The 26,756-nt window shown below is 45.5% G+C and overlaps 1 protein-coding gene and 1 pseudogene across 2 annotated transcripts in view; one reads left to right on the top strand and one right to left on the bottom strand.

Annotated features, from left to right (window-relative positions):
• stab2 (stabilin 2) overlaps positions 1 to 16,720 on the bottom strand; it is a 33,719-nt gene extending 16,999 nt beyond the window's left edge. The window contains exons 1-28 of one of the 2 annotated variants that reach the window (XM_046327795.1): positions 16,497 to 16,720; positions 14,922 to 15,049; positions 14,536 to 14,654; positions 12,847 to 12,932; positions 12,678 to 12,744; positions 12,401 to 12,496; positions 12,101 to 12,223; positions 10,252 to 10,448; positions 9,808 to 9,938; positions 9,564 to 9,697; positions 9,339 to 9,418; positions 7,679 to 7,828; positions 7,192 to 7,335; positions 6,768 to 6,830; positions 6,423 to 6,539; positions 6,202 to 6,255; positions 5,862 to 5,942; positions 5,599 to 5,751; positions 5,346 to 5,405; positions 2,229 to 2,321; positions 1,796 to 1,882; positions 1,535 to 1,646; positions 1,267 to 1,447; positions 999 to 1,092; positions 683 to 841; positions 423 to 518; positions 204 to 296; positions 40 to 87 (exon numbers count right to left, since the gene is read on the bottom strand). In XM_046327795.1, coding sequence (XP_046183751.1) covers positions 40 to 87; positions 204 to 296; positions 423 to 518; positions 683 to 841; positions 999 to 1,092; positions 1,267 to 1,447; positions 1,535 to 1,646; positions 1,796 to 1,882; positions 2,229 to 2,321; positions 5,346 to 5,405; positions 5,599 to 5,751; positions 5,862 to 5,942; positions 6,202 to 6,255; positions 6,423 to 6,539; positions 6,768 to 6,830; positions 7,192 to 7,335; positions 7,679 to 7,828; positions 9,339 to 9,418; positions 9,564 to 9,697; positions 9,808 to 9,938; positions 10,252 to 10,448; positions 12,101 to 12,223; positions 12,401 to 12,496; positions 12,678 to 12,744; positions 12,847 to 12,932; positions 14,536 to 14,654; positions 14,922 to 15,049; positions 16,497 to 16,580 — 3,030 coding nt within the window. In that variant the 5' untranslated portion in view covers positions 16,581 to 16,720. The remainder of the gene's footprint in view (positions 1 to 39; positions 88 to 203; positions 297 to 422; positions 519 to 682; positions 842 to 998; positions 1,093 to 1,266; positions 1,448 to 1,534; positions 1,647 to 1,795; positions 1,883 to 2,228; positions 2,322 to 5,345; positions 5,406 to 5,598; positions 5,752 to 5,861; positions 5,943 to 6,201; positions 6,256 to 6,422; positions 6,540 to 6,767; positions 6,831 to 7,191; positions 7,336 to 7,678; positions 7,829 to 9,338; positions 9,419 to 9,563; positions 9,698 to 9,807; positions 9,939 to 10,251; positions 10,449 to 12,100; positions 12,224 to 12,400; positions 12,497 to 12,677; positions 12,745 to 12,846; positions 12,933 to 14,535; positions 14,655 to 14,921; positions 15,050 to 16,496) is intronic. The other variant, XM_046327796.1, reaches the window with a different exon arrangement.
• A 2,305-nt stretch (positions 16,721 to 19,025) lies between these two features.
• On the top strand, positions 19,026 to 21,205 carry LOC124013569 (annotated as a pseudogene).
• Positions 21,206 to 26,756: the final 5,551 nt, after the last annotated feature.

Here is a 26,756-nt window from a genome sequence, read left to right as displayed (position 1 = left end):
TAAAAAAAAACTGCTGTAAATGACAATGGTCAAACTCACAGTCACCCATTTGGCGAACTCAGTGACATCAGGAAGGGCCATCAACTCCTACAGAGACACAGTGGAGGTCAGGTTTGTTATTCAGATCAATGTAGGTATGTCAGTCCCCCAATCCACAAACATATGTAGCTACCTGTCTTGGCAATAAGGTAGGAAGTGCTCACCTGTCCCACGTTGCCGTAGCACGCCTCCCCGTCACCTGTGTATCCATCCTCACACACACACTTCCATGCACCGGACACGTAGAGACAGCTTGCCTGTAGGAGAGACAATAGATCAAAGTTCACGAGGTCAAAGACTATCATCACAGTCAATCAGTATTATGGTCGGTGATTCTATTGGTTCAATATCGTGTTGGCCAATGAGAAGTAGCGGGCACCCACCAGATAATGACAGCCGCCATTTTGTGCCACGCACGGATTGCTCGCCTCGCACTCCCTCCCATTGCCACGGAAACCACTCTTGCATGCACAGCCGCTCTGCATTTGGAAATAGGAACATGCATAGAATCAACTGGAGACTTTGGGCTTTATTGAATGGATGGTTAAGATAGATGGTAAGGGAGAAAATATAGAAACAACATTGCATTGAGTCAATCAAACTGTTTTGGGAGTTTGATGCCCTACCCCTCACTCTCTCTCACCTGTCCAGGGCCCACGTAGATGCAGGTGGCATTGGGATGGCATCCCCCTCTGTCAGGGCCCAGGCAGTCATTGATAGGCTGGCACCCATCCTCATCCATCCTCCATCCTGCCAAACATTGGCATGTGTGTGAGACTGGCCCTGTCTTTATACACTTGGCCTGTAGGGGGCAATGGAGAGCACAGTCAGAACAGCTCAGTACAGAAAGCAGGCTACCATGCTTAGGTGACAAAAGGTTCAATTGGAAAAGGTACTGAAAGACGTTGATGGTGAGATGTATGGTTTTCGTACATTGTTTATGTGTTTTCTGTGCTTACATTCACATCGCATCCTCCACGATGCGGAAGGGCACAGGGTTCTGTATACACGCACGTGATCCCATCGCCTTGGAAACCAGGGTTACACACACACCTTCACACACATAAAAAAACATGCCTTTTACTTAGAACTAACTTTTGCAGGAGGGACAATCTTGGATACAAAACACTGTGTTGTCATGAGAATTTAGAACATTGAGTGAGAGAAAGGGATTCTATTGTTATACCAACATCCCCAACAAGGCCGCAGTGAAGCCTGCACACTCACCTGACTGCCCCTCCGTTGAAGTTACACTCTGCGCGGGCATGACAGAAGGTCACCTGGGGGCCACAGGCCTGGGTGTGGCGCTCACAGTACTGGCCAGTGTAACCCTGCTGGCAGGAGTCCACCTTACAACGCCCGTCTGCCTCGGGACGGTTATCACACACACCATGGATACAGTCACAAGCTAGGGACAGAGGGGGAGAGACACATCATCAACATGAGACAGATGTGTCCCTTTGTCGATATAGATACGTCTAAGAGGGGGGTGTACTTTTGTCGCAGGCCGGTCCGTATTTGTTGGGGTTGGAGCAGTAGTGACACCGGGAGCCTTTGAAGTTGGTCTCGCAGACACACGTCCCGTTTCCCTCGATCCCCTCAGAACACTAAGACACACGGTAGAAAATAAGTATGAATACCTACATGCTGAACATAAACACAAAGAGGAGAATTACACCAATCACTGCATAGATTATTTTCTCAGTCAGACTGGTTAAGTGGTTAAGGGATACGTTGGTTAGGTGGGGTGTCTCACCTGTCCGTGACGGGAGCAGGGGGTGTTGAACCCTCCAGGACATGGGGTGCAGTCTGGCCCATAGAAGCCCTTACAGCACAGTGGTGTCTGGGGAGAGGGTGATGTAGAGGTGGGGTTAGGGAGGAGGATGGGCTTAGGAGGGTGTAGAACTCAAATCCGGGCGTGCCTACAGAGTGTGTGAGGGGTGTGTGTGAGGTGCGAGGGAGGTGTGGTGTGTGTGTACATGTTTTCCTACATTTATCAAGACCAGAATGTCCTTACAAGGTAGGATTCTTTCATTTGTTCAAATTATAATTCATTTGTTAAAATGATTCAGTTTTAGGGTTTGGGGTTCAGTTTAGAAGAAGTTAGAAGTTAGGTTGAGGGTTAAGGTTAGGTTTAGGGTTAGGAGTTAGGAGTTAGAAGTTTTGTGTGTATCTGTGTGTGTCTGTACCGTGAGGGTCCTGTTGCATATGGGGGCGCAGCCAAACGTAAGGATGTTGAAACTCAATATGTTCCGGAACACACAGCCGCGAAGGAAGGTGTTCTACACAAAGGGGGCGACGTCAGCAAAATAAACACAGAGCTGTATACAGTACATGGATGGCTGGATGTGTTTACTCAGTGCCCACCGGGCTCTGTCAAAAGTAGTGCACTATATAGGGAATAGGATGCCATTTGTGACACAGACCATGGCTCTGAGTAAACACATACATTGCCTTCAGAAAGTATTCACACCCCTTGACTGTTACAGCCTGAATTTAAAATGGATTACATTTGGATTTTGTACACAGTGGTGTAAAGTACTTAAGTAAAAATACTTTTAAGTATTACTTAAGTAGTTTATTGGGGTATCTGTACTTTACTATTTATATTTTTGACCGTTTTTACTTTTACTTCACCATAATGTGTTTTTTACTCCATACAGTTTCCCTGACACCCAAAAGTAAACATTTTGGGTGCTTAGCAGGACAGGAAAATGGTCAAATTCACACACTTATCAAAATAACATCCCTGGTCATCCCTACTGTCTCTGATCTGGCAGCCTCACTAAACACAAATGCTTCATTTGTAAATTATGTCTGAGTGTTGGAGTGTGCCCCTGTCTGGTTTGCTTCATATAAGGAATTTGAAATTATTTATACTTTTGAAGTATATTTTAGCAATCACATTTACTTTTGATACTTAAGTATATGTGAAACCAAATACTTTTAGACGTTTTACTCAAGTCGTATTTTACTGGGTGACTTTCCCTTTTACTTGAGTCACTTTCTATTATTATGGTATCTTTACTTTTTTCTCAAGGATGACAATTGGGAACTTTGTCGCCCATTGGGCCTACACATAATAACCCATAATGTCAAAGTGGAATTATGTTTTTAGACCTTTTTACATATGAATTAAAAATGAAAAGCTGAAATTTCTTGAGTAAATAAGTATTCAACCCATTTGTCATGGCAAGCCTAAATAACGTAATGAGTAAATGTGCTTAAAACTTCTTAGGGATAGGGGGCAGTATTTTAATGTCCGGATGAAAAGTGTGCCCAAAGTAAACTGCCTGTTACTCAGGCCCAGAAGCTAGGATTTGCATATAATTAGATTGTCATCCGGACGTAGATTTAGATAGAAAACACTAACATTTCTAAAACTGTTAAAATAGTGTCTGTTAGTATAATATAACTGATTTGGCAAGCGAAATCCCGAGGACAAACCATCCAGGGGGGAAAAAAATTGAGGAAGCCCTATTTAATAGGAACCTGTTTGCAGTTCCTATGGCTTCCACTAGATGTCAACAGTATTTAGAAATTTGTTGATGTTTTTCTTTTGAGATATGAAGAACTAGGGCTGTTCATTGTAAATGTCATTCAAAGTGGACTCTACTGTTTGATGCGTGTAAACTGGAACCCGCTTCACATTGTTTTTATCCGGTATTGAACACAGTATATCCCGTCTTAAATGTATTACACTTATATTTTGGTGAATATTGAATCTTGATATTTCTGTAGTTTGAATTTGGCGCTCTGCAATTTGACTGGATGTTGTCAAATCAATCCCGCTAAAGATGCATATTAAGTTGCGTGGACTCAATAATCGGGTTTAACATGATTTTTGAATGACTACCTCATACAATTAAGGTCCCTGAGTGAATTTCAAACAAAGAATAAAACACAAAGACCAGGGAGGTTTTCCAATGCCTCGCAAAGAAGGGCACCTATTGGTAGATGGGTAAAAATAAAAAGGCAGACATGGAATATTCCTTTGAACATGGTGAAGTTATTAATTACACTTTGTATGGTGTATCAATACACCCAGTCATTATAAAGATGCAGGTGTCCTTCCTAACTCAGTCGCCAGAGAGAAAGGAAACTGCTCAGGGATTTCACCATGATGCCAATGGTGACATTAAAACAGTTATGATTGGGGAAAATCCAACACAACACATCACTGAGTACCACTCTTCATATTTTCAAGGATGGTGGTGGCTGCATCATGTTATGGGTATGCTTGTAATCAGCAAAGACTAGGGAGTTTTTTTGGGATAATAAGAAACGGAATAGAGCTAAGCAAAGGCTAAATTCTATAGGAAAACCTGTTTCAGTCTGCTTTCCAACATACACTGGGAGACACATTCAGCAGGACAACAACCTAAATCACAAGGACAAATATACACTGGAGTTGCTTACCAATATTATATTGAATGTTCCTGAATGGCCTAGTTACAGTTTTTTACAGAGTTTGAATAATTTTTTCAAGAATAATGTTCAAATATTGTACAATCCAGGTGTGCAAAGCTTTTGGAGACTTACTCATAAACACTTCCAGCTGCCAAAGGAGATCCATACATACATTTTTTAAATTGATTTTCTAAACCTTTATTTTACTAGGAAAGTCATTTAAGAGCGAATTCTTATTTATAATGACGGCTTACCCTGGCCAATTGTGCACACCCTATGGGACTCCCAATCAAGGCCAGATGTGATACAGCCTGGATTGGAACCAGGGACTGTAGTGATGCCTCTTACACTGAGATGCAGTGCCTTAGACCGCTGCACCACTCGGGAGCCTAAGTAGTGACTTACGGGTGTGAATACTGTCATCAAGGCAAAGGGTGGCTACTTTGAAGAATCTCAAATATAAAATATATTTTTATTTGTTTAACACATTTCTGGTTTCTACATGATTCCATGTGTGTTATTTCATAGTTTCTACAATGTAGAAAATAGTAAAAATTAAGAAAAAACGTTGAATGAGTAGGTGTGTCCAAACTTCTGACTGGTCCTGTATGTACATTTCTATATTTAATTTCCAATACATTTCCAAACATTTCTAAAAACACATTTTCCCTTTTTCATGATGGGATATTGTGTGTAGATGGGTGAGAAAACAAATATTTTAAATTCGGGATGTAACACAAGAAAATGTGGAATAAGTCAAAGGGTATGAATACTTTCTGGAGGCGCTGTACGAGGTTAAGGAAAGAGCCACGTGAAAGAAAGCAACTGAAAGGGATGCTTAGGTCTCTATACAGTATTTGCAAACTATTGGGGGTTGAGTGTGTGTTGGTACTTACTGTGGACACTCCGGATGGGCAGCCGGACTTGGTCACCTTTGAGCAGCTGACACAGTCACCCTGGGTAGTAACATGTCAACAAATAGAGACACTCAAATGAGGACAAGCAACCAGAACAAACTACCTCGCTAAATCTAAATAAAGGATGACTCTAACAATAAGTTATAAAGTTAATAATGAACAAAACCTCAGAAACTAAAACACTTAATGGGAATGCGGGGGGACGATCACAAAACCTGGCACTCAAACTCACCTTCAAAAGTTTGTTCTCTGTGATGTCACACCTGTGAGGCAGTACCGGCTCGATGGAGGGCGGGATTAGAACTCCGTCCATCGAATAGAGGCGTCCGTTCTTGGCCTCCACGTCTGCCTCCAGTACAGCCATGCCGTTGACCAGGATTTGACCCTATGGGGTTTTGTCAGAGTCAGACACACACGCCTACTGTACACACACTTACACGCACACACACACCATATACACCTCTGCGCTTGTGTTGATGTGTCACATGTACTTACGTTTTCAGTCACATTGAACGAGAGGATCTGATTGGCAATGGTCCTCATCCGCTGGTTGCTCACAGCGTTATAGAACTCCAACTTCAAACCAATGAAAAACAACAACCATGTGCAAATACATTCACAGAATATTCAGGGTAGGAGTGCTGATCTAGGATCAGGTCTCCTGTCCATGTAATCTAAGTCATTATGATATAGACATAACATAACAGGACATAACAGATCCTAGATCAGCACTCAGACTCTGAGAAGATTAATGAATACCGACGGACCTTGAAGACTAAGGGACTCTACATGATCTGGTTTGGTGATTGACATGTAGCCTAACATGCACACTCACATTGAATGAGGGGATCACATGATTCCTTAGTAGCTCCAGTAGTTTAGTGCTTCCCTGAATTCAGACAAAAATAAGCCAAACACACACACACACATCACAGTCACGGTCTGGAGACATGCATTGCAAAACGATGTGTGTGTTTGTGTCATTAGAGGCATAAGAGTTTGTAAGTGTACATGCGTGTGTATGTGTATGTGCACATGAGGTCACCCATTCCCTACCTCACTAGAGGTGAGATAGTCCAGCTGTCCCGCCTTCATGGCATCGAAGGCTGTGTTGGTGGGGGCAAATATGGTGGAGGGCCCAGCCTCCTCCAATACAGAATCAACATTGGCTTTCTGGACAGATGAATCAAACCAAATCAAACTTTATTTCGGTTGAATATTTCATACCAAAAAAATGAGTTGCATATAAATACATACAAATAAGAATAACAATACATTAATAAGATATCAAACAACAGGTTGATGTGACTTCATATCTGATATACTATACCCACTCTGAATAATACGTAGAATATGTTAAATCAAATTTAAATAACATGAAATGAATACAGAAGACAGTACCATCAACAATTCCTTGAACTTGGAAAACTTCCCATAGTCTGATAGAATCTTCATGAGATTCTCCTGGAAAAGATAACATGACAAGGCATGTCAAAATGGAATTTAGCCTAACTTAACAACCAGTCTTGTTGCTTTCATTTGGCTCATTCATCCCTGTAACTATTCCCCAGGTCGTTGCTGTAAATGAGAATGTGTTCTCAGTCAACTTACCTGGTCGAATAAGTGGTAAATAAATCAAATTAAAAAGTAGGCACAAATGTAGGCGTTACAAATGCTATTCTAAGTATAATAAACAATGTGTCTGGTTGGTCCCAAATGGCACCCTATTTCCTATGTACTGCACTACCTTTGACTAAAAGTCATGCATTAAATAGGGAATAGGGTGCCGTTTGTGACGTAACCTCTGTCTCTGGTATTTGTGTACCTCTTTGTCGCTCTCCACCGTGGGTGAGACACTGTCCATCAGCTTGTTGATAATATGGATGATCCCATTGGAAGCGATGACATCAGACTGCAGGACCCCGCCCTTCTTCCTGCTGCCATGGATACGGATCTTGAGCTGCTTGTCCTGTGGAGGGGAACATCAAGTTATTTTGCTGACATGACCAGTGTGACCTGTCATTGGAGCAGTGTTTCTCATTGGAACGTCTTGTGCTTGTCATCACTACTACTATGAGAAGCACACTCTTGGGACGGTGTTCACATTTTTCAGTCTAAATCAGGAGGGCCTTGGTAATGAGGCTTGCCCCTGTGTGTGTGTGTGTGTGTGTGTGTGTGTGTGTGTGTGTGTGTGTGTGTGTGTGTGTGTGTGTGTGTGTGTGTGTGTGTGTGTGTGTGTGTGTGTGTGTGTGTGTGTGTGTGTGTGTGTGTGTGTGTGTGTGTGTGTGTGTGTGTGTGTGTGTGTGTCTCACGTCATCTGTTGTCACCGTCTCCCCTGCCTTGCCCGTCAGAGTGTAGTAGATGACCCCTCTGTTCAGCATGTCATAGGGCATCTCCACGGGAGAAATGTGCAGCTTACACAGGTACTTAGCCTTCATTGGGTCAGCCATCAGAGGTATCAGCTGAGACGGGACAACACATACTCACTGTTACAACATACACAATAAATATTTCAGCTATAAGGGGAAAAGTAAGAAATATTGGTCTTGTGTTCCAAAAAATATACAAAATATACAGCAATATAGCTACAGTGTCTCCAGGTGTCTACTGTGTATCATATAGCTACAGTGTCTCCAGGTCTCTACTGTGTATCATATAGCCATAGTGCCTCTAGGTGTCTACTGTGTATCATATAGCTACAGTGTCTCCAGGTCTCTACTGTGTATCATATAGCCATAGTGCCTCTAGGTGTTTACTGTGTATCATATAGCTACAGTGTCTGCAGGTGTCTACTGTGTATCATATAGCAACAGTGTCTCCAGGTGTCTACTGTGTATCATATAGCAACAGTGTCTCCAGGTGTCTACTGTGTATCATATAGCAACAGTGTCTCCAGGTGTCTACTGTGTATCATATAGCAACAGTGTCTCCAGGTGTCTACTGTGTATCATAGCTACAGTGTCTGCAGGTGCAACAGTGTCTCCAGGTGTCTACTGTGTATCATATAGCAACAGTGTCTCCAGGTGTCTACTGTGTATCATATCCAGGTGCAACAGTGTCTCCAGGTGTCTACTGTGTATCATATAGCAACAGTGTCTCCAGGTGTCTACTGTGTATCATATAGCAACAGTGTCTCCAGGTGTCTACTGTGTATCATATAGCAACAGTGTCTCCAGGTCTCTACTGTGTATCATATAGCCATAGTGCCTCTAGGTCTCTACTGTGTATCATATAGCCATAGTGCCTCTAGGTGTCTACTGTGTATCATATAGCTACAGTGTCTCCAGGTCTCTACTGTGTATCATATAGCCATAGTGCCTCTAGGTCTCTACTGTGTATCATATAGCTACAGTGTCTCCAGGTCTCTACTGTGTATCATATAGCCATAGTGCCTCTAGGTCTCTACTGTGTATCATATAGCTACAGTGTCTCCAGGTCTCTACTGTGTATCATATAGCCATAGTGCCTCTAGGTCTCTACTGTGTATCATATAGCCATAGTGCCTCTAGGTCTCTACTGTGTATCATATAGCAACAGTGTCTCCAGGTCTCTACTGTGTATCATATAGCAACAGTGTCTCCAGGTCTCTACTGTGTATCATATAGCCATAGTGCCTCTAGGTCTCTACTGTGTATCATATAGCCATAGTGCCTCTAGGTCTCTACTGTGTATCATATAGCTACAGTGTCTCCAGGTCTCTACTGTGTATCATATAGCAACAGTGTCTCCAGGTCTCTACTGTGTATCATATAGCAACAGTGTCTCTAGGTGTCTACTGTGTATCATATAGCTACAGTTCTCTAGTTGTCCACTGTGTATCATATAGCCACAGTGTCTCCAGGTGTCTACTGTGTATCAATATAGCTTCAGTTCTCTAGGTGTCTATTGTGTATCATGTAGCTACAGTGCCTCTAGGTGTCTACTGTGTATCAATATAGCTACAGTTATCTAGGTGTCTACTGTGTATTTTACCGGAGTTCCTTTGAAGCCCTTGTTGATTGGGACGAAGATGGTGAAGGGGCCAAAGTTGCTCAGGGGCCAAGTAATGGCACCTGGAGCAGGAAGAGGAGGAGGAGGAAAAGAGAGATAGAGATCGAGAGAGAGAGTCTATATAAACCAAGGCCCATGACAAAAGAGGTGTTTTTCTGCAACTTTAATGAGTCCCTGATTGGCTGATGATTAACCAATGAGACGCACCAAAGAGTGTGATGGCATTGCTGAGCTGACCGGTCCATTGGCCCCCGGGCTCTGAGTTCAGATCGTTCAGACGCTGCATGATGTTGCCATAGCAAATCTTGCCGTTGCCCACGTATCCCTCGTGACATGTGCACCTGGAGTAAGAGAGATGTACAAAGGTAAGATGCTCTTTTGAAAAAAGGATGGTTTTATTGCACAAATATCTTTAAACACACTAAGTCAAAGAGAACAGAAACACACTGACTCTACTATGTTTGGCTCCACTGTTGAACAGTTGGCGTGTTTGCTGCAAGAGTTAGGTCTGCACAAGTCCTTCAGGCTGCAGCTCACCCCTCCTGTCAGGTGGTCAAACCCGTCTTGACACTCACAATGAGACTACGAGAGAAACCAAAAACACCACTCAGGGGGAGGTTCACCAAACACATCCACCCTAAAATGAATGGCACATTATCACCAATTGAAGCAATAAAATGTTGTCTTTATAAAATGTTATATTTGACATTGCATTATCAATCCGTTTCATTTGTCGGTTAGAGACAAAAACACACACACACACACACACACACACACACACACACACACACACACACACACACACACACACACACACACACACACACACACACACACACACACACACACACACACACACACACACACACACACACACACACACACACACACACACCTTCCCTGGCCCATCGTACACACAGCGTGCAGAGTCAGCAGAGCAGCCCCCCAGGTGTGTTTGACAGGGGTCTATGGGAACACACACGTGCCCGTCCCCACTGTAGCCCTGGGCACAGGTACACAAGTGCTTGTTGGGCCCCACATGGGCACAGGTGGCATGGATGTGGCACACCTGCTGCAGGCACGGGTTTATGGCTGTGAGAGGAGACAAATCATTACATTTACATTTAAGTCATTTAGCAGACGCTCTTATCCAGAGCGACTTACATCTTATAAACTATTATATACAGTCCATTCAGAAAGTAGTAAGACCCATTGACCTTTTCCAGAGTTTGTTACGTTACTGCCTTATTCTAAGATGGATTAAAACATTTTTCCCCCCTCATCAATCTATTCACAATACCCCATAATGACAGAGTAAAAACAGGTTGTTAGAAATTTTAGCAAATGTATCAAAAATTCAAAAACTGAAATATCACATTTACATACGTATTCAGACCCTTTACTCAGTATTTTGTTGAAGCACCTTTGGCAGTGATTACAGCCTCGAGTCTTCTTGGGTATGACGCTACCAGCTTGGCACACCTGTATTTGGGGAGGCTCTCCAATTCTTCTCTGCAGATCCTCTCAAGCTCTGTCAGGCCGGATAGGGAGCGTCACTGCACAGCTATTTTCAGGTCTCTAAAGAGATGTTCAATCAGGTTTTGGCTGGGTCACTTAATTATGGACATTCAGAGACTTGTCCCAAAGCCCCTCCTGCCATTGTCTTGGCTGTCTGCTTAGGGCCGTTGTCCTGTTGGAAGGTAAACCTTCTCCCCAGTCTGAGGTCCTGAGCGCTCTGGAGCAGGTTTTCATCAAGAATCTCTCTGTACTTTGCTCCGTTCATCTTTCCCTCGATCCTGACTAGTCTCCCAGTCCCTGACGCTGAAAAACCTCCCCACAGCATGATGCTGCCATCACCATGCTTTACCGTAGGGATGTTGCCAGGTTAACTCCAGACATGACGCTTGGCATTCAGACCAAAGACCTCGATATTGGTTTCATCAGAGCAGAGAATCTTGTGCCTTTTGGTGGAGTGCTGCTGAGATGGTTGTCCTTCTGTAAGGTTCTCCCATCTCCACAGGAGAACTCTGGAGCTCCGTAAGAGTGGCCATCGGGTTCTTCGTCACTTCCATGACCAAAGCCCTTCTCCTCCGATTGCTCAGTTTGGCTGGCGGCCAGCTCTAGGAAGGGTCTTGGTGGTTTCAAACTTCTTCCATTAATGAATGAAGGAGGCCACTGTGTTCTTGGGGACCTTCAATGCTGCAGAAATGTTTTGGTACCCTTCCCCAGATCTGTGCCTCGACACAATCCTGTCTCGGAGCTCTACAAACAATTCCTTCGACCTCATGGCTTGGATTTTGTCCTGACATGCACTGTCAACTGTGGGTCCTTATATAGACAGATGTGTGCCTTTCCAAATCATGTCCAATCAATTGAATTTACCACAGGTGGACTTATCTCAAGGATGATCTATGGAAACAGGATGCATCCGAGCTCAATTTCGAGTCTCATAGCAAAGGGTCTGAATACTTATGTTAATAAGATATTTACGTTTTTTTTTTTTTTATTATATATATTTTTTTGTTTGTTGTCATTATGGGGTATTGTATATAGACTGATGAGGAACATTTTTATTTCATACATTTTAGAATACGGCTGTAACGTAACAAAATGTGGAAAAAGTTAAGGGGTCTGAATACTTTCCGAACGCACCATAACTCACTTAGTACTAGGCCGCTAATAGCCATAAGGCCACAGGGCTACCCTTTTACAGAGAATAGGGACACAGCCATGCTGTCACTCACATATGCATTGATCTCCAGAGGTTCGGTAGCCAGGTAGACATTGACAACGCAGCGACCCGTCCAGCGAGCCCTGCATACAGCGAGTGTTCTGTGGACAAAGCAGAGAAGAGCACTCCGGCAGCTCTGAAAGATGACAGGGACACATGCTGTTGTTAAGGTGGGAGCAAGTTGTCATTAGATGAAAACATACAGGTAGGTTATAGATCAGGGAGTTAATGCCGACAGGAATAATGCATCATCATACAGTTCTAACACATTATAAGACATGTCATAAGCATGCATCACCACTGGTGCTCTTACCCAGATCACATTTTGGGCCTTTATACCCAGAGAAGCAGGTGCATATCCCGTCACCGTGGATACCAGCATTACACAGGCCATGTCCACACGTGCAGGCTGATGGACCGGCAAATGGAGAAAGATGGGAAGGACAGAGAGAGAAACAGGTCAATACTACAATGCATTGGATCATCAACAAATGGCACCAACGTGGACTGTATCTCTAGGTGCATGGGGCAGTCACAAAATGGGGTAGGTAAAGCATCGCAATCTTAAAGAAAGGGACCGAGTTGGTTACCAGAACTACAGGTTGAGCCGTAAAGATTATCTGCACAGTCTTCACAAGCTGTTCCCACGAAGCCAGGCTGAGGAGGACAAACACAGTGATGGACCATTCTTTGTCTGTGCGTGTGTGCGTGTGTATGTGTTTACTTGCACGTGTGTGTCTATGCGTCATCATCCAGTACCTTACAGCTGCAGCTCCCGTTGCCACCCATGCCTTCAGAACACAGTCCATTATTACTGCAGGGCCTGTCTGCGTCCTCTGGGCACTCTGGGACAGGAAGACAGTACCATTCACATTAGTCTCATATCAACAGAAAGATGGACAACCAATCCCAATGAAACTGTGATTGGAAACCGAATGGTGTGTGTTGTTCCAATGTCCAGGAGAGCACGTGACTTGACAATAGCCTGGACATAATGACCACTTCCTCTCCTCCTCTCCTCTGTCTCTCTCCTCCTCTTTCCTTCTCACTCTCTCCTGTGTGCCTCTCTTATCAGAATGGCCCATAATCAGTCATCCCCTTCCTTCCCTCAAGCTGCACACACACAATGTAAACACAAGCATGCGCAGGGAGTTGCCAAGGGTCTCCTTACAATCAGCAGACTCTAGGAAAGTAGTTGCTCTTGTCAGCAGATTCTCACTCACTCACCATTCCTGAGCAGAAATGGTCACCCAATTGCAATAATATCCTTTAATGTTTACCCAATATTTACCTTAAATAAATGATAACCTTCTAATGTGGGTAATTTGTACCTAAAATGTAACGTTGTTGCACAACAAGAGTAATTCAATCGACATGCATCATGTCTCACCAGGACAGAGAATACTTCACACGTCCATGTTACCCTGTCACAGAACAACACAGGGAACCATTGAGACAGAGACAAAGAACTATGGAACCTGTTAATGTACTTACTACTGCTCATCTTTGATAATCTCACAACACAACACATCACTGGGAGGGAGGGAGGGAGGGAGGGAGGGAGGGAGGGAGGGAGGGAGGGAGGGAGGGAGGGAGGGAGGGAGGGAGGGAGGGAGGGAGGGAGGGAGGGGGAGGGAGGGAGGGAGGGGAGAGGAGAGAGAATGTGTGTGTTAGTGTCTTTGTGTGTGTCCGTGCGTGCGTGCGTGCATGCGTGCGTGTGAGAAAGCGAGAGAGTGTGGGAGGGGGGGATAAGAAGAGTCTATGACAGGAACAAAAGAACTAGAGAGAGGAAGCCTGGACTCAGACTATCGGGATGTCAGCACATTCCTGGAAGACAGGGGCCTGCTGACGATGAGCCCTAATTGGGAGGAAGGAAGTGTGCGAGTCCCCAGCTCCGAAAGGCCTAACCTGCATCCTGCACCCAATACCACAATGTGGGTTGTCCTGGCCTGCCGGTGCACACAGGACACTGCTGACACACTTTCCTACTCTGGACAGCTTTCTGTTCTGTCTATTTGTTCCCCTGTAGCAATTTTTTTTCCTGAAACATGCCACTCTTCCTCTCCCTCTTCCTCTCCCTCTTCCTCTTCCTCTCCGAGGAGGGATGCGAGTGCTTTCCTCCTGTTTGTTTGTCACACAGCACTCAGCACTGGGATTCAATGGCAGTAGCAGCCAAGTACACTTCTGAACTCTTCCTATCAAAACATTCCCTCAGAGTCCCCACAGCTTACTGTGTTACAGAACCACCAAAACATGAGCACATACGAGAACCCTCTGTTTTCAAAGCAAGCCTTTGAAAAGTGAGCATCTGGGGTGAAGTAGGGATTTCAGCAATGATGTTACCACCACCAAAATGGTGTTGCTTTCCTCATCAATGCGGCTTGATGACTCAACGATGAGCAGCAGTGATCGATTACAGTATTGGATGCATTGTGTTGTTTTACTCACCGATGCAGTCTGGTCCCCAGTACCCTGGACAGCAGTGAGGCTCAACCACCTCCTTGTAACACTCATGAGAACAGCCCTTGATATTCAGCACCAGACTGGCCATGGGACTCACACGGTACCTACAGAGAGAGAGAGATGACATATCACTGGGTGTAGGATGCAGTGCCACAGTAGTCACAACGCTCTGCACAACATACCCGGTTGTGTCTTAGGTTAAGCAGAGACATGAGATATTACTTAGATACTAACAAGAGGTAGCTCCTCCATCTATTCTATTTCTGCCTCACTCCCTTCCCTATTCTGTCCCCTTCTCCCCCCATATCCTTCTTCCACCCTCATTTCCTCCCCATATCCCCTCTTCCAACCTTACCCCCTTGCCCACTCACTTGCAGTCTGGGTTTCCCTTCCCGGGGATCTTCTTGTTGAAGCCTGCTGGACAGCCCACGTTGGAGCTGATGCTACAGGAGTGGCACTCTGTCTTGGTCATCACCAGGGTTGTCTTGTCACACCGGTTCTGTTGTGGTGGAGGGAGAAGAGTGGTTAACCGTAAGACAGACCCGCACAGGCCTGGTGCTGTGTGTCATTGTGGACTGAGGAACACCCCAAATAACCACACACAACAGTGTGCTGACACGCTTTTCTCGTCTCTGTTGACTTCCCATTGTGTGTCAGAAGTCATAAAGTCACATAACGGTTTGAGGGTTACCTGATGAACGTACCAGGGCCGAATCTCTTAGCGGTTCCCAACTGAATGTTGAAGCCAATGCCCTATAGAGCCAATGCCCTCGCCAATCCTCTTATCCAATCAAATCAATGGAATTTTCCACAGTTCTTAAAACAGTGGAGAGGTCAGACTATTATTTCCTGCCTGTCTTTCATCATACTAGAATAACATTAACCACCACTATATAACCCAACACCCAATCCCCCTACAGAGAAAACTGTGTTTGTGCATGATGAATAGTTTGTTTTTTGGCAGTAGTGTACTCCTGGGTATACACAGTGTTTTGACATCATCAAAGCGTATTTGAGAGCATTTGTTTACTTTGACCAGAGTTGGACAGACGTTGGGTAAACAGAACGATATTGTTTAATGACTTCTGCTGGGATCTGCATCATCTGATCTGATCTACCCAGCATGCAACAGTACCCGGGCGCTACTCAGAGAAACCGCAAAACTCAGACAAAGACACACACAAACATGCTCGTTCTGTTTCAAAACCACATAGATCCAACCCCTGAAACACAGCACTAAGTCATCATACAGTACACCATCCAAAATCCCCAAACCACACAACAACACTTTAAAATGTCCAAAAAAGTCAGCAACAAAACAAGTCAAGCTGAATTGTTAGATACTACTGCTGAATTGTTAGATACTACTGCTGAATTGTTAGATACTACTGCTGAATTGTTAGATACTACTGTTAGATACTACTGCTGAATTGTTAGATACTACTGCTGAATTGTTAGATACTACTGCTGAATTGTTAGATACTACTGCTGAATTGTTAGATACTACTGCTGAATTGTTAGATACTACTGCTGAATTGTTAGATACTATTGCTGAATTGTTAGATACTACTGCTGAATTGTTAGATACTACTGCTGAATTGTTAGATACTACTGCTGAATTGTTAGATACTACTGCTGAATTGTTAGATACTACTGCTGAATTGTTAGATACTACTGCTGAATTGTTAGATACTACTGCTGAATTGTTAGATACTACTGCACTGTTGGAGCTAGGAACACAAGCAATTCGCTACACCGGCACTAACATCTTCTAAATATGTGAATGCGACCAATAAAATGTGATTTGATTTGTATTGTGTGTCCCATGCCCACATCTCCCTGACCACTCTTGGCAGTCCTTCCATACGCCTAGCTACCAATGAGGGTGTGACAGTGAGTCTGAATGACGAACGCACTCACGTGTGTGCGGTACAAGTGGGACTCACCTTGGCGGCAGCAGCAGAGGAGGTGTAGCGGTCTAACCCCAGAAGTAGCAGCATGAGCGCCAGTGGTCCGGTCACAGGCGCCATAACTCTGGATCTCTCTCCTCTCTCTCTCTCTCTGTCAGTATCACTCGCTGTGCCCCTGTGGCTCCCTCCCTCTACCTCACTGACCCACTCCCTGTCACTTTGAGTCACTCTTTTTAGCTCTCCCTCGCCCTCCCTCTCTGAGGCACGTCAGTGGACTGTGACCGCTCACTTAGCCCATCTGACTTTTCAACAACCTCCCTCCTCTCTCCCCCTCCCCTCAACTCCACTCTTTCCTGTGCCAGTAGTACCAGAGAGGGTCACCTGCATTCATACACTCCACACACGTGCACATACACAAACATGCATGGACATACTGTCCATGCACACACACGCACGCACGCTGGCGCTTACACGCCCATACGCACAGACACACAGATGCACACACACACACACAATCCCCCCCGGCACACACACACACACAACCCCTTCATCCGTCTATACTCCAGCATCTGTCAGCAGTTGGAAGGGGGGGTTAGGTCTGGTCTTGTCTTCAAACAGTGGTGTTGGAGCGAAGGAGAATGGCAGGACATCCTGGAGTGTAAATAAGATTCACCCTCTCCTGTCCCATCTGCACTCTTCCTGACAACATTCTGTCCCGTCATGACTTTCAGACCCAGCGTTTTCCCAGAAGAGGTCAGAATGACATGCTTTATGCTGAGTGGCATTACTGACCTAACATACACACACGTTCGTGCACGCACACACTCATATAAGAGTTACCAAAGCAGTGCGATGTGTGTGAAAGGGTTGAGGGTGGGGTTCATCCTTTGTTTACGATGAAACATCAAGATATAGATGGATACATACTACACAGGCAATCTTCCAAATACCAAAACATCTAATTAACTAACATACAGTGTTACAGTGTTGACTACTCATATAATCCAATCAACACCAGCGGTGTTTAATCCCATTCATCATATCAGCTTCATTTGGTAAATGGCCCAAAAAGGAGGGATTACCATCATCCCTGATCCAGCCTCTCCACAAAGTACGGAATCACGCTAATCGGTCCAGAATATGACGGGATGATTCCATTTCAGTAGAGGGGCCACTCAGGTGGGAGGGGAGAGGGAGATCCTCAGAACATCTTGAGCAGGGAGCTCAGAGGTTACGGTTGTGGTTGTGGTTGAGATGAACAGCAACAGCACGGCCTTGGCTGATCTAGGCTTGGATTGGGGTTTGGTCCATGGCACACCATTGGCAGAGGGTGGCACAGCTTTGGCAGAGGGTACAGTGCCCATCATCTTGGCAGTGGCCACAGTCTTCCTTCGGGAGGGCTACAGCGTCCTCTCTTTCCTCATGTTCCTCCTCATCACCATCGTCTCTGTCTCCAACAACCTTCTGGTCACAGTCGTGTTGACGAGGAACACACACTTCCTGTTGATCCCCATGAACATCATCGTCCTCCGCCTGGCCGTCTCCGACCTCCTCTTCGTCCTCTACGGCTTCATCGTCGCTATGGTGACCGACTAGGGGTTCTGTCTCTTCTAAGTCTTAAAAAACATTTTTATTTCACCTTTATTTAACCAGGTAGGCTAGTTGAGAACAAGTTCACATTTACAACTGCGACATGGCCAAGATAAAGCAAAGCAGTGTGTGTCACGTCCTGACCTTAGTTCCTTTTTATGTCTCTGTTTTAGTTTGGTCGGGCGTGAGTTGGGGTGGGCATTTGATGTTTTGTTCTATGTTTTGTGTTTCTGCTTTTGGCCTGGTATGGTTCCCAATCAGAGGCAGCTGCCAATCGTTGTCTCTGATTGAGAACCATACTTAGGTAGCCTGTGTTCCCACTATGATTGGTGGGTAGTTGTTTTCTGTCTCTGTGTCTGCACCAGACAGAACTGTTTCGTGTTGGTCTAGTTTTGTTATTTTGGTCGTAGTGTTCTGAGTTCAAATAAATATACATCACGAACACATACCACGCTGCACTTTGGTCCTCTTCACCTTCTTCAACCCACGACAGCCGTTACAGTGTGACACAAACAACACAGAGTTACACATGGAGTAAACAATAAACAAGCCAATAACACAATAAACAAGTCAATGACACAATAGAAAAAAATCAAGTCTATATACAGTGTGTGCAAAAGGCATGAGGGGGTAGGCAATAAATAGGCCATAGGAGCGAATAATTACAATTTAGCAGATTAACACTGGAGTGACAAATGAGCAGATGATGATGTGCAAGTAGAGATACTGGTGTGCAAAAGAACAGAACAGTAAATTCAATGAAAACAGCATGGGGATGAGGTAGGCAGATTGGGTGGGCTTTTTACAGATGGACAGATGCAGTCAGTTACATTAGTGAGTCGTTTTTGATGCTATTTGTATTGGCTGTCTGATTAGATCCTTATTTTAGGTGTTAATTGTTTTCAGGTGTTTTGACCTGTTAGTAATGAGAGTCCCTCCTTTAAATGAAGCTAATACAGAGATTGGTTGAGACATATGGGATGTACAACCATTTTCTGCTTTTACGTGTTTTGATAACATTTTATTACCTCCTTTCAACACCAGATTTAAAACTCTCTTTAATGTTTAGTGTCTCTGTGGATACTCACACAGCTGATGTATGAGCGGTACTGTGCCATGTGTAAGCCCATGGCTGCTCTGAAGATTAACCCGATGAAGGAGCATCCAGGGCCTGGGGGTGGTGTGGCTGGCCGGCCTGCCTGCCGTGGGCCCTCTACTGGGCTGGAGCTCCTGCGGCCCCCACCTGGGGCAACTTCCTCGTACCCTGCATGGTGCTCTGCTTCCTATTTCCTTCTGTGGTTATAGTCTACTGCTTCAGTAATGTACCCAAAAGTAATGTACCCAAAAGTTTTGAGAATGACACAAATATTAATTTTCACAAAGTCTGCTGCCTCAGTGCCTTTAGATATTTGTGTCAGTTGTTACTATGGAATACTGACATATAATTACAAGCATTTAAAGGCTTTTATTGACAATTACATGAAATTGATGCAAAGAGTCAATATTTGCAGTGTTGACCCTTCTTTTTCAAGACCTCTGCAATCCGCCCTGGCATGCTGTCAATTGACTTCTGGGCCACATCCTGACTGCTGGCAGCCCATTCTTGCATAATCAATGCTTGGAGTTTGTCAGAATTTGTGGGTCTTGATGGAGCAAGGTGCTCCATCATGCTGGAAAAGGCATTGTTTGTCACCAAACTGTTCCTGGATGGTTGGGAGAAGTTGCTCTCGGAGGATGTGTTGGTACCATTCTTTATTCATGGCTGTGTTCTTAGGCAAAATTGTGAGTGAGCTCACTCCCTTGGTTGAGAAGCAATCCGACACATTAATGGTCTCAGGATGCTTTACTGTTGGCATGACACAGGACTGATGGTAGCGCTCACCTTGTCTTCTCCAGACAAGCTTTTTTTCTGATTCCCCAAACATATCGGAAAGGGGATTCATCAGAGAAAATGACTTTACCCCAGTCCTCAGCAGTCCAATCCCTGTACCTTTTGCAGAATATCAGTCTGTCCCTGATGTTTTGCCTGGAGAGAAGTGGCTTCTTTGCTGCCCTTCTTGACACCAGGCCAGTCTTCGCCTCACTGTGCGTGCAGATGCACTCACATCTGCCTGCTGCCATTCCTGAGCAAGTTCTGTACTGGTGGTGCCCCGATCCCGCAGCTGAGTCAACATTAGGAGACGGTCCTGGCGCTTGCTGGACTTTCTTGGGCGCCCTGAAGCCCTCTTCACAACAATTGAACCGCTCTCCTTGAAGTTCTTGATGATCCGACAAATGGTTGATTTAGGTGCAATCTTACTGGCAGCAATATCCTTGCCTGTGAAGCCCTTTTTGTGCATATCAATGATGACTGCACGTGTTTCCTTGCAGGTAACCATGGTTGGCCCGAGGAAGAACAATGATTCCAAGCACCACCCTCCTTTTGAAGCTTCCAGTCTGTTATTCGATCTCAATCAGCATGACAGAGTGATCTCCAGCCCCGTCCTCGTCAACACTCAAACCTGTGTTAACAAGAGAATCACTGACATGATGTCAGCTGGTCCTTTTGTGGCAGGGCTGAAATGCAGTTTCTTGGGGATTCAGTGCATTTGCATGGCAAAGAGGTACTTCGCAATTAATTTCAATTCATCTGATCACTCTTCATAACATTCTGGAGTATATGCAAATTGCCATGATACAAACTGAGGCAGCAGACTTTGTAAAATTAATATTTGTGTCATTCTCAAAACTTGTGTCCATGACTGTAATCAGCACCATGAGGAGGGTACTAGGTGTGGGTGTGCCAGCATGTACAGCATGCGTTGACTGTACCTGTATGTGTTGTCTCAGCTGAACCGTAGTGTGGAGCAGCAGGGCGGTAGATCTGCGCCATGATTGGGGCCTTTAACATCTGCTGGCTGGCCTACTTCTGACTGGTCACACTGCTGGCTGGCCTACATCTCCACATCCCTCCTCTCCTGGCCGCAATGCCCACCTACTTGGCCAAGTCCAGTCCCTTATACAACCCTGTTACCCACTTCCTGGCCAACACAGGTAATGGACAGCATTTTTATGTCAGGGTTTTTCGGTTAGGGGTGAGGGTGTGAAGGGTAAAGGGTGTATTTTGAGGTGCAGTTACTCTCCCCATAAAGAGGCCACCCAAGTACAGCAAATAGTACATTTACATTACATTTACATTTAAGTCATTTAGCAGACGCTCTTATCCAGAGCGACTTACAAATTGGTGCATTCACCTTATGACATCCAGTGGAACAACCACTTTACAATAGTGCATCTAAATATTTTAAGGGGGGGTGAGAAGGATTACTTTATCCTATCCTAGGTATTCCTTAAAGAGGTGGGGTTTCAGGTGTCTCCGGAAGGTGGTGATTGACTCCGCTGTCCTGGTGTCGTGAGGGAGTTTGTTCCACCATTGGGGAGCCAGAGCAGCGAACAGTTTTGACTGAGCTGAGCGGGAACTGTACTTCCTCAGTGGTAGGGAGGCGAGCAGGCCAGAGGTGGATGAACGCAGTGCCCTTATTTGGGTGTAGGGCCTGATCAGAGCCTGGAGGTACTGAGGTGCCGTTCCCCTCACAGCTCCGTAGGCAAGCACCATGGTCTTGTAGCGGATGCGAGCTTCAACTGGAAGCCAGTGGAGAGAGCGGAGGAGCGGGGTGACGTGAGAGAACTTGGGAAGGTTGAACACTAGACGGGCTGCGGCGTTCTGGATGAGTTGTAGGGGTTTAATGGCACAGGCAGGGAGCCCAGCCAACAGCGAGTTGCAGTAATCCAGACGGGAGATGACAAGTGCCTGGATTAGGACCTGCGCCGCTTCCTGTGTGAGGCAGGGTCGTACTCTGCGGATGTTGTAGAGCATGAACCTACAGGAACGGGCCACCGCCTTGATGTTAGTTGAGAACGACAGTTTGTTGTCCAGGATCACGCCAAGGTTCTTAGCGCTCTGGGAGGAGGACACAATGGAGTTGTCAACCGTGATGGCGAGATCATGGAACGGGCAGTCCTTCCCCGGGAGGAAGAGCAGCTCCGTCTTGCCGAAGTTCAGCTTGAGGTGGTGATCCGTCATCCACACTGATATGTCTGCCAGACATGCAGAGATGCGATTCGCCACCTGGTCATCAGAAGGGGGAAAGGAGAAGATTAATTGTGTGTCGTCTGCATAGCAATGATAGGAGAGACCATGTGAGGTTATGACAGAGCCAAGTGACTTGGTGTATAGCGAGAATAGGAGAGGGCCTAGAACAGAGCCCTGGGGGACACCAGTGGTGAGAGCGCGTGGTGAGGAGACAGATTCTCGCCACGCCACCTGGTAGGAGCGACCTGTCAGGTAGGACGCAATCCAAGCGTGGGCCACGCCGGAGATGCCCAACTCGGAGAGGGTGGAGAGGAGGATCTGATGGTTCACAGTATCGAAGGCAGCCGATAGGTCTAGAAGGATGAGAGCAGAGGAGAGAGAGTTAGCTTTAGCGGTGCGGAGCGCCTCCGTGATACAGAGAAGAGCAGTCTCAGTTGAATGACTAGTCTTGAAACCTGACTGATTTGGATCAAGAAGGTCATTCTGAGAGAGATAGCGGGAGAGCTGACCAAGGACGGCACGTTCAAGAGTTTTGGAGAGAAAAGAAAGAAGGGATACTGGTCTGTAGTTGTTGACATCGGAGGGATCGAGTGTAGGTTTTTTCAGAAGGGGTGCAACTCTCGCTCTCTTGAAGACGGAAGGGACGTAGCCAGCGGTCAGGGATAAGTTGATGAGCGAGGTGAGGTAAGGGAGAAGGTCTCCGGAAATGGTCTGGAGAAGAGAGGAGGGGATAGGGTCGAGCGGGCAGGTTGTTGGGCGGCCGGCCGTCACAAGACGCGAGATTTCATCTGGAGAGAGAGGGGAGAAAGAGGTCAGAGCACAGGGTAGGGCAGTGTGAGCAGAACCAGCGATGTTGTTTGACTTAGCAAACGAGGATCGGATGTCGTCGATCTTCTTTTCAAAATGGTTGACGAAGTCATCTGCAGAGAGGGAGGAGGGGGGAGGGGGAGGAGGATTCAGGAGGGAGGAGAATGTGGCAAAGAGCTTCCTAGGGTTAGAGGCAGATGCTTGGAATTTAGAGTGGTAGAAAGTGGCTTTAGCAGCAGAGACAGAGGAGGAAAATGTAGAGAGGAGGGAGTGAAAGGATGCCAGGTCCGCAGGGAGGCGAGTTTTCCTCCATTTCCGCTCGGCCTTCCGGAGCCCTGTTCTGTGAGCTCGCATTGAGTCGTCAAGCCACGGAGCGGGAGGGGAGGACCGAGCCGGCCTGGAAGATAGGGGACATAGAGAGTCAAAGGATGCAGAAAGGGAGGAGAGGAGGGTTGAGGAGGCAGAATCAGGAGATAGGTTGGAGAAGGTTTGAGCAGAGGGAAGAGATGATAGGATGGAAGAGGAGAGAGTAGCGGGGAGAGAGAGCGAAGGTTGGGACGGCGCGATACCATCCGAGTAGGGGCAGTGTGGGAAGTGTTGGATGAGAGCGAGAGGGAAAAGGATACAAGGTAGTGGTCGGAGACTTGGAGGGGAGTTGCAATGAGGTTAGTGGAAGAACAGCATCTAGTAAAGATGAGGTCGAGCGTATTGCCTGCCTTGTGAGTAGGGGGGAAGGTGAGAGGGTGAGGTCAAAAGAGGAGAGGAGTGGAAAGAAGGAGGCAGAGAGGAATGAGTCAAAGGTAGACGTGGGGAGGTTAAAGTCGCCCAGAACTGTGAGAGGTGAGCCGTCCTCAGGAAAGGAGCTTATCAAGGCATCAAGCTCATTGATGAACTCTCCGAGGGGACCTGGAGGGCGATAAATGATAAGGATGTTAAGCTTGAAAGGGCTGGTAACTGTGACAGCATGAAATTCAAAGGAGGCGATAGACAGATGGGTAAGGGGAGAAAGAGAGAATGACCACATGGGAGAGATAAGGATCCCTATGCCACCACCCCGCTGACCAGAAGCTCTCGGGGTGTGCGAGAACACGTGGGCGGACGAAGAGAGAGCAGTAGGAGTAGCAGTGTTATCTGTGGTGATCCATGTTTCTGTCAGTGCCAAGAAGTCGAGGGACTGGAGGGAGGCATAGGCTGAGATGAACTCTGCCTTGTTGGCTGCAGATCGGCAGTTCCAGAGGCTACCGGAGACCTGGAACTCCACGTGGGTCGTGCGCGCTGGGACCACCAGATTAGGGTGGCAGCGGCCACGCGGTGTGGAGCGTTTGTATGGTCTGTGCAGAGAGGAGAGAACAGGGATAGACAGACACATAGTTGACAGGCTACAGAAGAGGCTACGCTAATGCAAGGAGATTGGAATGACAAGTGGACTACACGTCTCGAATGTTCAGAAAGTTAAGCTTACGTAGCAAGAATCTTATTGACTAAAATTATTAAAAATGATACAGTACTGCTGAAGTAGGCTAGCTGGCAGTGGCTGCGTTGTTGACTTTGTAGGCTAGCTGACAGTGGCTGCGTTGTTGACACTACACTAATCAAGTCGTTCCGTTGAGTGTAGTAGTTTCTACAGTGCTGCTATTCGGGGGCTAGCTGGCTAGCTAGCAGTGTTGATTACGTTACGTTGCGTTAAAAGAACGACAATAGCTGGCTAGCTAACCTAGAAAATCGCTCTAGACTACACAATTATCTTTGATACACAGACGGCTATGTAGCTAGCTATGTAGCTAGCTACGATCAAACAAATCAAACCGTTGTGCTGTAATGAAATGAAATGAAAAATGTGATACTACCTGTGGAGCGAAGCGGAATGCGACCGGGTTGTTGAGTGCGGAAGTTCTATTCAGTAGACGTTGGCTAGCTGTTGGCTAGCTAGCAGTGTCTCCTACGTTAAGGACGACAAATAGCTGGCTAGCTAACCTCGGTAAATTAAGATAATCACTCTAAGACTACACGCTCTAAACTACACAATTATCTTGGATACGAAGACAGCAAAGACAACTATGTAGCTAGCTAACACTACACTAATCAAGTCGTTCAGTTGAGTGTAATAGTTTCTACAGTGCTGCTATTCGGTAGACGGTGGACGTTTGCTAGCTGGCTAGCTGCTGGGCAGATAGCAGTGTAGACTACGTTAGGACGACGAAATACGAAGTTGCAATAGAAGTGCTGACTGTTTCACTTTGTTGTCCTCTTTCTTTTCCTTTTTCTTCTGTCCTTCTTTTGTCCTTATTTTGTCTTCCTTTCTTCTGTTAACTAGATATTTTTTGTTGTTATTCTTTGTAAGCTAGCTAGCTTCTTCCAGGAGAGTCCCTAGCAACTGCTTAGCAACAAGTAAACAATTCTGCTAGCAATTCACCTAGCTAAGATAACTGTACAATTTTATGAAAAAAAATAGTTAATTTTTCAAAAGCCTGTCTTGTTTAGTTTGTTCCTTGTTTTGTCTTCTATTGAGTCTTGCAGTTTTCTCTTGATTTTTTCGATGTACTTCACTCTAAAAAAACATTTAAATCTCAATAAATACAGGAGCTCATTTTTCAGCAGCTGCTCAATTTAGAACTCCGGAATTTTTAGTACATTTGGATAAGACTGGTAAAGTACTTGGCAAATTCACGGTAAGGTAAGGATACTAGGCTTGAACTTCCACCCATTTTTACTTTGTAGATTTTAGCTTCAATTCTGAAATGGTTCACCACCTCCTCTTTAACAACACTCCCATCTCTCTCTCTCCCTCTCTGTCTGTCTCCTTCAGTTCCGTGATTATGCTCTGTAGCTCATGAGGTCTCCAGCAACAGGGTGATCAAATTAAGATCCTACATCTGTACCTATCATCGTGGACAGAACCACTGTTCAATATCCACTGGAACAGATCTACACTAAAAGCCAGAGGACTCCATACATAGTTTTAAAGTTCTACAGTACTATTACTTGATGTGTCTTGGACCTATCTGGTGCACATAAGCCTTTACAGACACTCTTTTAATTAACTTTGACAGCAAACAAATGATAAGCTTCCAGTCGTTTCAGGAAATGGTAAGCTCGTGTGACCCTTAACCTCCTTTCAAACCCCTTCAACCCATAACATTTTTATCCATGCATGTCATCTGGCTCTCGGCGGCTGCAAAGGACAAGGCTCAAAAAGTACTTCTGAAGGCTTAAAGAAACCGCTCTGTCCTACTCCTTTGTCACCAGATTTTCTGAGATTACTTCCTGATTAGTCATCCCAGTAAGAGCATCTATCATCCCCAATACAGGATTAGGAGTTTCTGGATAACATAGCAATATTTTTTTAAGAGAGGATTTCTTATTTGATTTAGTAGATTGCCCCTGGTAAATCTGGGTGTATGGTCATACATTTTCTCTAGCAGGTTTGTCTCTTTGCATACATCATCAAGCAATGCCTGCTTTTGAACTCAGGAGGACAGCAGAGAGTACAGAATGAGAGCGGTGCTGTAAGGACCTGTTGAAATAATAGGCTACAAGTGCACTGCTCATCATTGGAGGCTAGTGGTAAGAGCTACAGGAGGACAGGCTCGTTGTAATGTAAATGAATGGGATCAAACATATGGAAACCACATATTTGTTCCATTCCAGACAGTTGAATGAGCCTGTCCTCCTATAGCTCCTCCCACCAACCTCCACTGCAGATCATATTATAATAAGAAAGATAGTGAGTGAGATATATTTGGAAGAAATACAGAGATAGTGGAAAGAGAGAGAAATAGAGAGAGAGAGAGAGAGGATACCACTCATTGGCCAGTAAGAGGAATCAA

The sequence above is a fragment of the Oncorhynchus gorbuscha genome, linkage group LG25 (genome assembly GCF_021184085.1).
Source record: "Oncorhynchus gorbuscha isolate QuinsamMale2020 ecotype Even-year linkage group LG25, OgorEven_v1.0, whole genome shotgun sequence".
Lineage (NCBI taxonomy): Eukaryota > Metazoa > Chordata > Actinopteri > Salmoniformes > Salmonidae > Oncorhynchus > Oncorhynchus gorbuscha.
The sequence above is the reverse complement of the archived record's forward strand: the minus strand, read 5'-3'. Positions and strand labels throughout refer to the sequence as shown.